Source organism: Apostichopus japonicus, chromosome 4, assembly GCF_037975245.1.
Source record: "Apostichopus japonicus isolate 1M-3 chromosome 4, ASM3797524v1, whole genome shotgun sequence".
Taxonomy (NCBI): Eukaryota; Metazoa; Echinodermata; class Holothuroidea; order Aspidochirotida; family Stichopodidae; genus Apostichopus; species Apostichopus japonicus.
Genome location: NC_092564.1, coordinates 4711885 through 4728483, shown reverse-complemented (window position 1 = coordinate 4728483; position 16599 = coordinate 4711885). Strand labels below are relative to the sequence as shown.

General features: G+C 37.6%; 2 protein-coding genes across 6 annotated transcripts in view; one reads left to right on the top strand and one right to left on the bottom strand.

The window, feature by feature from the left end:
* The window catches only part of LOC139966218 (long-chain specific acyl-CoA dehydrogenase, mitochondrial-like), a 19678-nt gene extending 4271 nt beyond the window's left edge, over positions 1 to 15407 (bottom strand). The window contains exons 1-9 of one of the 4 annotated variants that reach the window (XM_071969026.1): positions 14974 to 15407; positions 14194 to 14238; positions 13688 to 13819; positions 12099 to 12236; positions 11232 to 11396; positions 10053 to 10119; positions 5930 to 6094; positions 3724 to 3948; positions 1130 to 1257 (exon numbers count right to left, since the gene is read on the bottom strand). In XM_071969026.1, coding sequence (XP_071825127.1) covers positions 1130 to 1257; positions 3724 to 3948; positions 5930 to 6094; positions 10053 to 10119; positions 11232 to 11396; positions 12099 to 12236; positions 13688 to 13819; positions 14194 to 14238; positions 14974 to 15056 — 1148 coding nt within the window. In that variant the 5' untranslated portion in view covers positions 15057 to 15407. Of the gene's footprint in view, positions 1 to 1129; positions 1258 to 3723; positions 3949 to 5929; positions 6095 to 10052; positions 10120 to 11231; positions 11397 to 12098; positions 12237 to 12409; positions 13149 to 13687; positions 13820 to 14193; positions 14239 to 14305; positions 14607 to 14973 lie in introns of those variants that run through there. The other 3 variants (XM_071969027.1, XM_071969028.1, XM_071969029.1) reach the window with 3 other exon arrangements.
* Positions 7058 to 16599, top strand: part of LOC139966219 (sialate:O-sulfotransferase 2-like) — a 42535-nt gene continuing 32993 nt past the window's right edge. The window contains exon 1 of one of the 2 annotated variants that reach the window (XM_071969032.1): positions 7058 to 7209. Coding sequence is in view for 1 of the 2 variants with exons in the window: in XM_071969030.1 (XP_071825131.1) it covers positions 9643 to 9686 (44 nt within the window). In the remaining variant the exon portion in view is untranslated. Of the gene's footprint in view, positions 7210 to 9123; positions 9687 to 16599 lie in introns of those variants that run through there. The other variant, XM_071969030.1, reaches the window with a different exon arrangement.

Genomic DNA, 16599 nt, shown 5'->3' with positions numbered 1-16599 from the left:
TATATTGGATTTAATCCCCATATGTATTTTATTTAATACGTGTGTATATTCGAATTAATACGTGTATATATTCGAATTAATACGTGTATATATTCGAATTAATACGCGGATATATTTAAGCCATATGATTGGCTAATAATATATACGCGTATATATTCCAATTAATACGCGTATAAATTCCAATTAATACGCGGATATATTATACAGTGTTTGTCCCACATGGCTTGCCATAGACTTCACTTACAAACTTCATTGAGTTCGTTCAGCGTTCATAAAAGCTGTACACCTTAAACGCTGCAGAAATATGCATGGTATGGAGGGGTTTTTGGGGTGTGTTTTTTTTTTTGGTGGGACTGAGTGCTTTGTATGTATAGTGTTGCATATAGTTTCATTACACAGCAGATATAGGATAGCTTTATATCTTGAAGTGGGATTGTTATATTAACAAACAGGGCTTTTATTAGACATGTCGTATCCTTTTGAGTATATATTTACAAATATGGACATGCGTCATAATATCGAAACAAAATGCCTTAAACAAAACCCCGGCAGCTATCTCAATAAGCTATTAACACTTATGTGGACATGGAACCAACAAGAAGCGGGGTTATCAAAACAAACGCCATTGTTGTACCAGTTTTCACCTTTATGTATCGCAACTCTTGAATTGGTTTATTTACATATTGAGTTGAACCATATAGTAATAGTGACATAACACCAATGAGTGTAACAAACTCTCAGATAACATACAACTATGACGTTAACAAAAGTACATTGAACTTTTTTTTTTTTTTTTTTTAATTTGCAGTGGTTACAAATTTTTAATATGAAATGAAAATGAGGAGGTTGGAGTTAAAAGTACCAACTTGTAAGCAAATGTCTCATGATGTAGCGTATGCGTTTCCTTAACTTGATCACAAAACACTGTGGGAATTGTTTAATACTTGTAACCATGTATGTAATGAGTGTACTAAAGGGACTATTAATTATATTTATATACTTAAATAAAACAGTTAAAAAACAGAGAGGACGATAGGTATTCTTGTAACTTATTATTGCGGGAATTTAAGTATGAACTCTATAGTGAAAGAGCTTAATCGTGTTTTTTTTTTTTAACGTTAAATCTTACCAATATTTGCCCATAGACGCAGTGGCTGAATCAAGGCTATCCTCATGAAACAACTGGATGCATCTGTCGGTGAAAGCTCGACTGACGCAAATCTCGGTCTTCAACTCGGCCAGTCGATGTTGAATGGTCTGAAAAGTGTAAGTTATTGACATAGAAATATCACACGATTTTCATGATGGCTTTATCAGTTAAAAGTGGTAAAGGTGAATACGCCTTTAATCAGTTAAAACTGATGTGTGTCATAATTTCTTGACATGTGTTTCATTTATGACCAGTTGCTACTGAGAAGGACTTACAAACGGCAAATACTAAACACACAATCATATGTATAATGAGTGATTGGACTAACCAGACTACTCTGAAGTTTTTCGCCAACAGTTTCGTCGACATTTAAACAGAATGTTGATGACACTATACTGCAAATTTGCTATTTGAACCATCTTTACAAGGTATAGGTACTAGTCAAACACAGTGGCAGTTGTTTAGACTCCTAACTAGTCATTAGTTGACACAGCCTCAGAATAATGAAATCGTCTGTTAGTAATTTTCCACAGTAGCATCTGCTGACAACCTTGACAGGCCTAACATTATGTTACGGTGTTATACTCACACTTCAGTTTATACTGATTAACGGTTGTCTCATTTTCACAGTAGGCTACATCAAGCCATGTACATTGGGTGCACAGTAGCATCTGCTGACAGGTCTAACATGTGTTACGGTGATATAACACACTTCAGTTTATTCTGATTAACGGTTGTCACTTATTCACAGTACAAACTGATCAAGCCAGGTACATTGGTTGCACATGCAGTATCTGCTGGCAGGTCTAACATGTGTTACGGTGATATAACACACTTCAGTTTATTCTGATTAACGGTTGTCACTTATTCACAGTACAAACTGATCACGGCCATGTACATTGGGTGCACAGTAGCATCTGCTGACAGGTCTAACACGTGTTACGGTGTTATAAAACACTTTAGTTTATTCACGATTAACGGTTGTCTCATATTCACAGTACATCAAGCCATGTAAATAGGGTGCACAGTAGCATCTGCTGACAGGCCTAACACGTGTTACGGTGTTATAACACACTTCAGTTTATACTGATTAACGGTTGTCTCATTTTCACAGTAGGCTACATCAAGCCATGTACATTGGGTGCACAGTAGCAACTGCTGACAGGTCTAACACGTGTTACGATGTTATAACACACTTCAGTTTACACTGATTAACGGTTGTCTCATATTCACAGTACATCAAGCCATGTACATAGGGTGGAACTATCGCTGCAATTGCTGGTGGCATTATATGTTTAGTAATTGATATTTAATATTCCCCTTGTCCCTTGCTCTCCACCCTGACCTTGATTTAATTACTACATTAATGCCTTTAAAAACCAATAAGTTAATGATTTCACATCTATTTCTTATAGGGATAGTCCGAGTAAAAATGTATTGTTGATTAATGGAAAAGAAAAATATTATTCTTCTAGATTGATCTTCTAGTGAAAGTTGTATGTAATTCCTACGGTGTAGTACTTTTTAAGAAAAGTCACCCAGGAAAGAACGTGGGCACGAAAACCAAACAATACCGAACGACTGATCCGCTCTCAACCCGTCCCCTTGCATCGGGACTGTGATTGTGTGATCATCGTCGGGTGTGTATCAGCATTCCCCTCGAAAGAGAAAAGATACTACACATGATCTTAGCCGGTGTAGTGTGTTGGAGGTATTGATAAGTGACATTGTAACAGATTGCACTATAAGTGAACTTGAAGCAAACAGCAAACAGTTGTAGTGACATTGTGTTACACTGAACGTATTTTCCTCCTAAACTTTTCACTTTATTGGTTTAACTATGATTTGATAGGGTTCCATTTTAAACAAAGGGACGTGAAGCTGGTAATACACAATACTGATCCAGAGCAGCAAGATGAAGGAAAATATCCTCATCCCCCCATCCACCCACCCCCCCCCCCCCCCGCTACCACTTATCATTCATTTATTATCAGCCCCACCATTTCATTAAAGGAATCTTAGATATAAAGGCTATTCTAAGCTAGGCATGTAAAATCCGTCAAGAAATGATTACTTTAAACCTATAGGCCTTTTAAGTCCGGATATGGTCGTCATGTAACAAAATGGTTATTTAGGATCAACTGCAGCAAAGTAATATTAAAACTGAGGTAAGCTGCTTTAAGAAACTTCATAGTTTTAAGATTATCACTGATCCAAATATTATATCTGCCACCTTATTTGCTATTTTATAAACCATAACCCCCCCCCCCTCCCGCTCCGCCCTTTCTCCCTTAACAGTTCCCGTGACCCTTATACCATAGGAGTGTTATAGCTCAGTGGTTAACGCCGGTGCCTTTCAATCATAAGGTTCCCGGTTCGAGTCACTCCCAGATTAATGTATGTTGTCCAGTTACAGAGTTGTTGACAATTAACAATTCATAATCATGGATGTTAAATATGAATGTAAGAGACTGGCTTCGGTCAGCTTGCGGCTTTGATAAGCCAATGGTGGCTTCTTCGCAAGTTCCTGCTTGCAGGAGGATCTAAAATACAAACATACATATTAAAAATACCTGCAGATTGGACAGTGGTTTTCCAAATGCCTTTCGCTTTCGAACGTAGTCTCGTGTGATTTCAAACATGAACTCTGCGTGACACTGCACCCCTGCCGTGAGAAGAAGCCGCTCTCGAGGAAGCTGATGCATTAAATGGTAGAAACCTCTGTCAAGCATGGCCTCCCCACCCACAATGGCAGAGGCAGGTAGACGTACATCTTCAAAGAAAAGCTCAGTGGCATCCTGTGAAAAATAGTTTGTAGTGGAATGCTAATTATTATGAAATATTCTAGGCATTTCTAGGTGGGATTTAAATTTAAACCATTTTCTGATCACTGTAGCATTATAATATGTAATATTCAGTTATATTCTTTATACTAATACACGATGGGGTGTGGTCCTGGGCTCGTTGGGGGCCGACGCCCAAGTAGCAACAGGGTCTGGTTTCTAACCCAGAATTAAATAAATGTTAGACGTGAAATTCAGGTTGTATTCTGAGACATATTTAGGCTATAAATTAGGTCTATTATTAGGGTCTATACGCGCAAAGTTGTGTTAATAACTACTTACAAAATGTTTTGGGTTGAAAGGGGAGGGGAGGGTGAACACCCCCAAACCCCTTGAATGTGTGCCTGTTTTCACATAATTAGTTACTCCTTTAGTTTATCAAGATATATATATATATATGCATACATATATATATATATATATTTATATATATATACATATATATAAGTATATATATATATATATATATTTGTATATATATTTGTATATATATATATATATATATATATATATATATATATATACATGCATGTCATAGGGGGTTTGGTTGCTTCTAGTTAACGAGACATAAATCGTTAAATCGAAACCAGATAATTCCTACATAACGTATATACAAGTAACAAACTTTTCGTGGCATGCTTGACAATTGTAACAACCTGCAGATACATATACGCATATCCATGTACGCATATATACATATTCATACCAGTGTAACATTACAGGATGTTTTTCCTCGTTTGCGTATGTGTGCATTGCCCAAGTTTTGTAAGAATAGACATTAAGAAAGAGTCTTTACCAGGTGTGATATCAGACAGGGTCTCGGTTGAGTTACAACTGCAATTAATCAAACGCAATCATGTGTGAACTCAAGCTTCAAGAATAAGATCCTTTGGAATGGAAAATGTAAATAGGGTGGAGGACGTGATTATATTTCTTATACTGAGGTTTTTGCGCTAATGTGTGGATCTTTTTAAAACTCTTAGATCCCCTTGCCCGGCTAGGTGTGTTTGTGTCAACAGCGTCAAACAAAAACAAACAAAACAAACCGCTAGCAAAAAATGGGTCCATTGATCAAATATAAAGGTAAAATTTCGTTTTTTTCCCCCCTCTACTTTTCATATGAAATCATTCAAACGTGTAAGGAAGCCCTTTTATAGCTGTATGTAAGACTGTGTTATAGAAACAGACCAATAAGTGTGGTCATACAAAGGGTAAACCTTCATGGATCTTCGGCAATGTAAGGGATACCAGAAAATATACAAGTCTACACATTTTGATTCGGGGTGACCTCACCGAAAATTGACAGGCCATGGGACCATGTGGGGTTGGTGGTGGTGGAGTCGGGGGTTACTGAAGTGATGCAGCAGAATCAAGAGTTTTGAGAAGGTGCATACGTACATTGACTCCCGGTTGGAAACTTGTTTGACCAATTAAAACTACGGATTGAATACAATGCAGAGAAACTCCGTACATATATCGCTGCATAGGCTGTAATATCACTCATATTTTCAAATCTTCTATACAATGTTATTACATAATACTTCACTTACCAGCAACTCCTTGACTGAACAATAGACAACTTTCCCAAGAAAGAAAAAAAAAAGTGTCTATTCTATAAAAACAATGCTATTATCCCCCGTAGGACCTCTCGCGAGGTCGATCAGGGGTTAAACTCTTTTTTTGTTTGTTAATATCACTCATAAACTTATCGAACTCATGGCATGTGAACTGTGTTGATCGAGCATATGAACGATGGCGCTGTAATTTGACGTCAACTTTCTTTAGGAGGGAGAAGGAGGGGAGGTGAGAGGTGATTGGTTCAATGGTTTCTGAACGGCAAAAAACGTCATCGTTATAGCCAAGTAAATAGGTTAAGACCTTGTTTGTATCGGTCTCACCACATATGGTAAAACAAAAAACTATTTTTTTTACTTACGGCTGACTTTTGCCCAATTTTTTCCAAGATTCGTCCTTTTTGGAATCCAGGCATTCCCTTCTCAACGAGGAAGAGGGAGATGCCATGGGCTTTTCTTCCTTCTCCAATTTTGGTCAGAGCTACGACGATGACTGTATCTGCTACATATCCATTCGATATAAAAACCTACCAAAATACGACAAAATAAGGAAAAATTTGAAATTCTGTGCGATACTATATTCAGCAGGTTATTATTCCATAAATGTTATTTAGTAATATAAATACTGACGTCAATTTTCTTCAAATTAGTATACCTTACTTTTTCGATTTCACTACGTTGAACTCATGTCTAGGTTGTGCACTAATGCTGCACAGCCAGGTTGATGTGCAACAATAAAATATTCGAGCGGGGGGGGGGGGGGATGGGGGAGTCTCATTTGGAGGTATATGTCTTAGTGTTTTAACCTTTGGGAGAGTGAGTTATTGGAATAAATCTTAACTCTATGAGATTGTTTTTACATACAGCTTGTTGTAAAAGCGAAAATCTTGATGGAAATAAAAAACATAGGCCTTGATTTGTATGTATTAAACTATCGCGTGTGTGTGTATTTGTGTTATGTCTAGTCAATGTACAAAACTGAACACTGAAAAGGTATTTGGCTTAGCATAGCCACGGCAACATGGGTAGCCAACCATAACGAGACGTTTTTTTTTTCTTTTCTTTTCTAATCACTGTTTTGGAAACAAAACATCACTTGTTAGCAGTTTTCTTCACTTTTACACAAAGACAATTCAATTGTTGTATTATCTTTTGTAACTAGAGTGCTTAGTAGTAAATATAAACGTGCTTCATGACAATAAATCTTTACTAGTTATTGGCAAACGAAAAGTAAACTTAGATAATAACTATTTCTAATAATAGAAAATGTAGTTTTTGTGGTTATACCGAACAATTTCAGCGCATGCACAAGATACAATCAATGTATATTTATACACACACACACATATATATATATATCCATATATATATATATATATATATATACATATATATATATATATATATATATATATATATATTTATATAAATATATTGTGTATATTCTTGTATGTCTCTACTATCGTTATGCATATATGCAAACAACGTATAGATATAACCGTATATATATATTTTGCGGATAACATAACCTGTCCAAACATATTTGTCTTTGATTGTGGAAACAAGGAACAATCCGGAGAAACAGTTAATGTTAACGAGCGGGAAAATGTGGTTTTTTATCTGTCCGGAAAATTCGTAGAAGGTTAGTTTTTGGTCAAAAGTATGAATCTATTTAAAAAAAATTTTTTAAGAAACTTCTGGATGAGATTTCAGATGATCCAGCAAGGAGGGTGAGAGGAGAATCAGGATTTATTGGGGGTGGGGGTGGGGGTGTGGGTACTTTGACAGGCTATAAGATTCGTTGCTTTCATATGAGTGAGGGAGAAAACCCAAAAAATCCTCAAAAGCCTTCCGACAAAATGAAAGCTATAGTCATTCGGTCCGTATGTACTCCAAATTTCGATTTAATGTTTTATTTTTAGTGCAAAAAAAGTGCAGTTTGGCAAAAGGCGCTCTTAAGTCACAGTAAAAAGACACCACAAAGAGCTACTTTTTAATGACAAATATAGAAAACAATAGAACGCACTCCTCGTTTATCAAAAAAGATACTAAAATGTTTTTCTTTTCTTTTCAGGAAAGATACTATTGGGTTAGGGCCTCACAGCTCTTTCTTGGTCATTGTGTATTGAATCAAACGTATTGATTTGCGGAAACAATTTCTAAAAGCTAACCAATGTATTGGTGACTTAAACCCAACAACCGGGGCAGCGTGATATGATCTAAAAATTCAAACAGCACAGCAAAAATAATTTCTGCGCAAGTTCAGAGAAATGGGAAAAGTTAAAGACTTTTTTCAAAACATTTCATTCATGAGTTCATGAGAACTTCAATTTCATAAGAACTTATTACTAAAACGTAGAACGATATAACCCCTTGCACCCCACCTCACCCATTCTCAGCACCCGCCGTTCCTGCACCTGCTATGTAACCTAGTATCAAATTCCTGTACTCCTGCTTCCCTGCACCATATAGTAAAAGTGACGTCTGACGTCATTCGTCCAGGCAACCTAACACCTCTACTACATGAGCGTAACAATTTGGGCAATAACAAGATGACGTCATCAATATGCAACTTATTTCAATCTCGACAAAACTTGAAAACAAATTGCCTTGCAGACAGAATAGTATATTAATGCCATAGTGTACAGTTTATGAATATACAACATTTATGAGCGTACAACCTAAGCAGTTGAAAATTCTTCAACACAAATTGTTCCAAAAGTTAAATTAATAGCACCACTTTGCATCTGACCATCCTCGGTTTTGCCAAAATTTCCCAAAGGGGAGGGTGAGGGCCCCTCCCCTTTCACCACAAATCCTGGACGACATAGCATAGGCTTATATGTGCACCCCCTCCAGCACGAAATGATGCTTGCGCCAATGGACGGGGTCGGGTAGTGGGATTGGGTGAATTCTAATGTTAAGCTTCACCGTAAGAAGCTTCACATGTAATGAAAAGTACAAGTACGATCATTGAAACCCACGTGTATGACGATTGTTGTTCAAGTTATACTCCCCCCACCCTAACCCTTCCTCCCAATGGAAGCAGTCGGATCATAGATTAATGTTCTGTCAAGACATTTGGTTGTCAAGTCTTAAGTGTGTTCACCAATTAATGTTTATCCGTTTTTGGATTCTACTCTTTCTTAACCAGTGTTTTAGTCATGTTTAAACACAGTGTAGACATTATGTAATCAACGCCAGTTGACGTAACGTAACACTGTCCAGTATATTGCCTCGAACCTCCTTCCTCTTTACCGCCCCTCTCCTACCTCTCCCACCCACCCATTCCACCCCACCTCATCTCTCCCGCCCGCCCATTCTGCCCCACCTCAATTCTCCCACCCCACCCATTCCGCCCCACTAACTACGATACCGTTCTGTACAACCATATTCCTTTCATAACACAAATTACATATACTACTGTAGTATACAGTAAAGTAGCCACTGAAGCTCCAAAAATCGTAGTACAGGCTATTCGACACATTTTTTTTGCATGGTTTGAGGTGTCAATATATGCTTAATTTCCATAATTGTCAGTCAATGGTGTAACGAACCGAGCAAAATAGTCTTCAGTGAAAGTATAGTGCGGTTAGTATCGTCATATTAATTCTTTCTTAAATGGAACCAAGTTGTGGAAGTGCTCGTCAGACCTTCTGTTTTGAGTTATGTGATTCTGTGACAATATGGCCGAAATATCAGCGGTTAATTCTTGTGTCAAGAGGGCAAATCGCATGCTCCAAGTATTTTGCGTTGCTATTGTAAAGAACGTTTGCTTAATACTACTACGTCTTGATCAGATATTATAAACTTCTCGCCTAAGACGGATACAGACTACGTCGGTGCAATTTTATACTAGCGACCATTCTTACGTCTCTGTTAGTTCAAGTGGAAAGATTAAATGGCTTATACCGTAAATGAGGGTATCACTCATTTGGTTATAAGTTCCTCTTTGTGCTGGACCACTTGACTGAAGAACAACGACACGGCCTAATCTTTCGTAAAGGATTAAAGCCTATTTTCAGTTCACACCGAATAATTGATTTCTGTTAAGAGCTGGAACTGGTTATCGAAAATGTTACTAAGACTTTCCCGATGCCATTGCGGTCATCTGTACAGGTATGCCTATTGACTTCATTTTATTTTCTATCGTCGTTCGTTATTGAGAGCATGTCTGTGTGTGTACGTGTATCGTTGTGTCCGTCAGTCCGTCCATGTGTCTGTCGTTCGGTTTATTACCATGCAGAGTTCATTTAAAACGAATATACAATTATCTTTATGTCATGATTACAGTTAACAAACCTTACATGAAATAGGATCGAGGTAAATGTTTATCGGTGGCGTACGTAAGATAGAAATGGGGCCACGTATCCTCCCCACCCCCCCTCACCCTCCATCTTCAGTCAGGGGAAAACGTTCAGTTGGGAGATTTTTTTTTGTATGTTTTTGTTGTTGTTGGAAAATAGATATAGCTGTCTGTCTTACCTTGCTTCCATTAAGGATAAAATCGTCCCCGTCTCGCTTGGCGTATGTCTTGATACCTTGAAGATCACTGCAATGTAGACATATTAGCAATTTATTTCTGACCATTACACAGCATGCAATTCCTCAAATCATGAGTGAACAGACTTCATTCAGCACTAATTCAAAGCTAAAGAAGACATTGAACTTCATGTTATTTTGCGAAAATAAATTAAAAGGTCAGGTAATGAAAAAGATATATGTTATCATTCAAATTGCCCAAGGTATAGGCTTAGCATGGACATACAGACATAACCTTTTAATATGAGCCTGCCAATGTCTAGGCTGGGTGGGGCGTCTTGGGTTTAAAACATTATCCCGAGACGATACGAAGCTCCGAGATCATCAACATGGAGATCCCAGTTGACAGGACAAAGCTCACGGAATAGAATCCGGGTTCGATCCGGAGGCTCGTAAATAGAGGTTAGGCGAACCCTATATCCAATATTTTAACACTGGCGTGCACAATACACGAAGGTAAAGTAACAGAGGATAGAGTTACATAGGCACGAAAACCAAACAATTTGATCCACTATCAAAACCCAGATTCCATAAATCGAAATTGTATAGTAATCTGATACACTGTAAGGTAAAGTATCCCTTCGACAGGGAATAAATGACACAAAATGTTCCTCGCCAAAGGTTGAGAAGCAAATTGGTGTATAGGCGACAAAACAGATATGCCTTACATGGTGTTTCAAATGTGACAGGGGACCTCAGTTGACCACGTGGTATGTTCAGTGGGGGAGGGGGGGCTGGGAGGGGTGTATATAAATATATTTATTGTAAATGTATTAATGCTCAAATGATTGCACATATATATACAGATTGAATTCAACAAGATTGATTAATAAGAATATTATTAAATCTAATCTTACTTTGTCCTAATGCTCAGCATGGCGTTAGTGTCATCATTAAGTAGAATGTGTGAACAGGCCAGTACTAAACTTTGGGTTGCAAATTGTGCAAAACAAGTAAAACGTAAACCTATGTGTCAGGTGGCTTCACATTTTCCTTCATTTTTCAAACTAGGAAGAAGGCTACATACATATATAGGCTATATACATATATAGGCTATCAATGTCTATATAAATATATACACATAAACATAGCTTATAATGTATAATATTCTGCGTACTTTACCTTCCAGCGCCTGGTTCTGTCATTGCGATTGCTCCGATATTTGTCCCAGCAGCCATTGCAGGGATGAATTTTTCTATCTGTTCGGGAGTCCCATACTCTGCTATATACGGCATTACAATATCACTGTGAATACCCCATGCGGTTCCACACGCATTTGCATAACCTCTGTCGATAAATAAATCATTTGCATCATTTGCATTACATTTGGGAAGGAATGAGTTGTAGCCACGTACACATATCTTTGAGCAACATTGAAGGATTCGATTATATGTGTCATTGTAACATAGTTCATTCAAACTTCGCCCTATAGCCTACGTAAAATGTAGCTACATAGCTATATATATACACACATACACACACACACATATATATATATATATATACATATATATATATATAAATATATACACCCACACACACACACCCACACACACACACATATATATATATATATATATATACAGGGTTATAGCTAGGAGATTGTGAGTGCTGGTTAAATAAATTTGCGAAGCGTAGCGAGCGAAGCTCTCGCATCTCACGGCCGGGGGTCCAGGGGCCCGCTTAAGGGCCCCTGGTGGGGTCCAGGGGAAAAGGTGACGTTATTATCATGTTTTACGGCAAGGGAAAGATAAATTTGTTACTTTTGTTGTATTTCACAAGCATTTTACTATTTTTTTGTGCCGGCCAGTGGACTGTTTATTCACTTCCAATGCCGGCCGGCAGGCGTGAGTGGCGGTTACCACCGGCCGCCGCCGGCCGGCGTGGCTATAACCCTGTATATATATATATATATATATATATATATATATATATATATAAACATATATATATAAATATATATATATATGGTGTCTTCGATATACTTACTGCTCTTCGTATAAGATAAGACTTGTTTTAAAATCTCCTCCTACGCCTCCAATTTCAGCTGGTATTGCGACACCTAGAAAACCGGCGGTTCCCATTTTTTCCCAGACTTCTCTGTCCACGTACCGCTGGGCATCCCACCTTAAAAGCAACAGAGAAAACATTGTACAAAATATCCCGAAGAGAAATCTTTGAACATTTTCTTCCTTTACCATGCACTTTGAAAATTCTACTTTATACTATGGTATCCATGTTAACCACCTGAGAGTAAACTGTTTAAACCTTTTTACCCCCTATTATATGAATTGCCTTACCCAGCATCCGAGCAAGTAACCGATGAAAAAAGGGTATAAGAACGCGGCGTGGTAATGTTCGAAGATTGACGGAAGTTTGATATGAGATATTTTTCTGCAAGGGACCCGACCACCCAGCTTACACTGGTCCCGAGGAGAAAGATGTAACCGGTCACCCTTGTTGAAATCTTCATTTGTCTAGTATAAAGTATATTATGAAAATGAGAATAAAGTTTTTTGTCTCATAATTCCCCTACTTAAGACAGGGCACGTGGAGCTGTAACCAACCCTCTGACCCTACCCCTACTCGTCAGGTTTAAGCTTACATGCAAGAATCTATGCATTCGAACGGCTGCCTATTAGAGTAAATGTGGGTTCACTATATAGTCAAGGCTTTAGTAGGCTATCTGTAATATGCATGAATGGTACTTTTTAAGAAAAGTCACTCAAGATACAGCCTTAGCAATAGCACGTGAACCAAACAACTTGATCTACTCTCCACCCCCAGTCACCTTTCGTCGAGACTGTAAACATATGGGCTGACGTCACTGTACTTAAGCATAACGAAGCTCTTTTGTTAGGGAATGAGGGGATGAATTGATGAACGTGTAGACTTTGAAATGTGGTTAGCATTGTTCTGAATACTATTACCTTGAACGGGCAATGCAATCAGCTATTTACATCCACATATTATATTAATCTTGGTGAAAGAAGCAATAGTGATACATACGTGGCAATTATTAAGAAAAAGGTTGAAAAATTCACTGGTCTTTGATGAACTGGAACGTTAAAGAGTAAGACTTCGTAACGTATACAAACAGGATTGCCTAGTATACAATATATGTAATGTAGATAATATGTATATATATATATATATATATGTTGATACTAGTTTGAGACTAGTGGAACACTAGTAGTTGTAACTCGGAGTTTCACGCGTCTTAGCGATCGTCAGACAACTGGACCCAGTTGTCTGTCCACTGGACATAGAGCACTCTGCGACAAGATAGACGCCAACCAACCAACTCTCTCTATATATATATATTTATATATATATATATATGTTTGGGAAGATGATAATCAAAGAACGATGGCTTTCAAGGAAGATTGTCTCCTTTAACGTCTGCTGGGTGTGTGTGTGGGGGGGGGGGGGGGCTGGAGAAATGCCGTATGGGTGGGTGACTATATAACTTTGCCGTTACAGATGGATAGTTTGTAGATAAAACACGAATTTGACAAATGGTATATAGTCCACGTGCTGTATTTAAATAAGCAGTATTTATAACTGCCACATTTTACCTATCCTGATTTGGGAGAATTTCTTCCTGGAAGAATCGGCGAATAGAAGTTCTAAAGATATCATGTTCTTCTGAATGGATAGCTCTCGTTCCTATGTCCATCATGGATTCGGTCTGACCGACCTCTGGACGTCTGTGGGAGAATAGCAAATGAATAACCCAAATGTGACGGAGGTAATATATCCTGAGATGGTATGATTGTACCATTGCAAATGGATACTATGGAGAACTTTAAAATATATATATATATATATATATATATATATATATATATATATATTCAATACCTTGTACTGTGTATAGTACATTTGAAAACGCATGCGCACAATGTGTTTCTATATATAGCATACCCTATTTGTCATAGTGGCTCTCTGTTCAATGGGACGAACTACTTACTACCTTTGATTTAATTTTAACTTTTCAAAAAAAGATTACGTTATCACAAAGAAGATCAAGTGGGTACCTTCAGTTGTTAACTCTATAGCTGCTTAAGTGATTAGTACGAACCTTGGAGTTGAGTCCTCGTCAGTTACAGCACTGTGACTCAATGGCCTGTTAGTAAAATAACAAAAGGAATATTCGTAATTTTGCATAACAGTTGATAGAAATATTTACTAACCGTATTTCTGCACGATCGTAATCCAACAAATAACCCCCGTTTAGTTTCAAAACCTCCAACATGTATATAGGAGCACATGGTTTTCATTTTTATTATAAAAAAGTGCTTATTGTTCAGTACATATAAGGATAACGTTTCTATAGCAACAGATAACTCAATCCTATAGTTATTCAGTGTTGGTGGTATTTTCTATTACCAGTTAAGGTTTATTTCAATGGCTTTTCTTTTCAGTGAAAACGACAACTAAATGTTGCATTCTTTGACGGAGACTATTTTGAAAGGCTTAAATTCTAAATAAATTGCATTTCGGAGACCTGTTTTAGATTGCTAATATTGACTCTTACGAAGAGAATAAAGTCTGAATTGTCGGCAAATATAGCCTAGTTTAACTTGAATTTATATCTACAAAGAAACTGATACATACATAACAGACATGAAGTGATATGATTTAGGTATACATTAATATTAAGTATACTTTCGAGGAAGTGAATTGAACCACTTTGATCTGCATTTATATGTAACAAGTACAAATAAAACAAACTTAAATTAACGTCGGCCACACCCCTCCTCCACCCCCCCTCCATCATCCACACTCAATAGCTCACGTCGTTCCTAAGACATGATAAGGTTGTTTTGAATATCAACAAATTCAAATTGCTGCGCCTTACCTCCGATTGGCGCCTAACGATCGTGACGTATGCGTCCTCAGTAAACTCGTCATCCAATGACATCTTAACAGACGACCAGCCATGTTGTTCTGTATTGCTAGTGTTTATATGTACGTTATTCCTAAAGTTATGTATATTCCTGTCTATGTCTGTCTATAGTAGCTGTTAAACTTGTCCCTGTTTTAAATAAACCTCATGAAATCCTTTTCCATGTAAGAAAGATGTCAACATAACTCGCCCGAAACAACAGACTTCTTTGTATAAAAGTACTAAAACTGAAGAATTGTTTTGATATTTTCTGTCATTCCGAATGGTTGTAATCTGCACAGCTTGAGTGTCCAGAGAAGATTGGCATGGCATATTAAGGTTTGTAATAATAACGGTGCTTGTGGTCAGTCTAAGGGGTATAAAGTCCACTTGTTTCTAGCCTAAATTATATCTCTCTCTGTATATGTATATAAATGTGTGTCTAAAGTTGATACCGGTTTTTTTAAGTTCACATATGATATGTCTGAATTTATCATTTGAGAAGATGACTTTGACTGTGAAAATCCCAGTGTAAGGTTTTAAAGGTTTATAATAGTCTTTCTATCTCCAGATTGATAATGGAACGCCGATACTGACCAATAGAAATGTAAACACAAATTAGTCAACTGTGTCATATACTCGACACACTGTTGTGAGATAACTGATATCAAATGACTGATAATAAAAACACTTGACTTATGTACCTCTAATCTATATGATGGCTTTTAGCCAACCCATGTAAATTAGTATATTTTCACCGGTCTGTCCAATACAAATTCTTAGATGGAAAAGTACAGGGATGGTTATACTACAACGTTTCTGTATATTAAGGTCGCAATGTCTTTTCCAGGGACACAACCACCTTGTTTTTGTATTGCGGGGGCTAAGAAATTATGCTTCGTCGGGAAGGGGTCTAAGTGGACGGGTTACAGCTCCCCCACCACCATTTGAGAAATTTTTGTAATATAAGGTGATCAGATGCAAAATAATGTGTGCTTTTCTTTGGCAACTTTCGAAACAATGTTGAAGAAATTTCGACTGTTTATGTTGTACCGCGCATATATATAATATATTGGACTGTACGCTTTGATTTTTTTGTAATATGGCTGTGGGGCTAGGGGATGAGGATGGGGAATGGGGATGGGGGTGGGGAATGGGGATGGGGGTGGGGAATGTGGGTTGTGGATGGGGGCTGACTACGTTTTATGATTTTAATTTAAATGATAAATGATAATACAATTCACAGGTCTACGTGTAGTTATACAGCCTAATTATCATGTTATGGGATCTGCGCCCTTTCATTGGTCTTGATGGAAAGCAGGCCTATGACAGAGGAAGTAACGTTATGCATCGACTTGTGGTAGGACTACACAACTGAGTGCCTGTAATCACATTACCATTGGCCCCAAAATCATAAGTATAACAACATAGTTGCAGGACTTTCAATCGCGTGTCCCCTCGGGAGTCTTACTTCTCCATCCCCACCCCCCCCACACACACCCCCTCCCCGAAAAATGAATAGCAATACCTTACCAAGTAATCGAGATGGTTAAATCAGAAGGAAAAAAGGTATTAAGCAATACTGCTGTAGTTTTTACG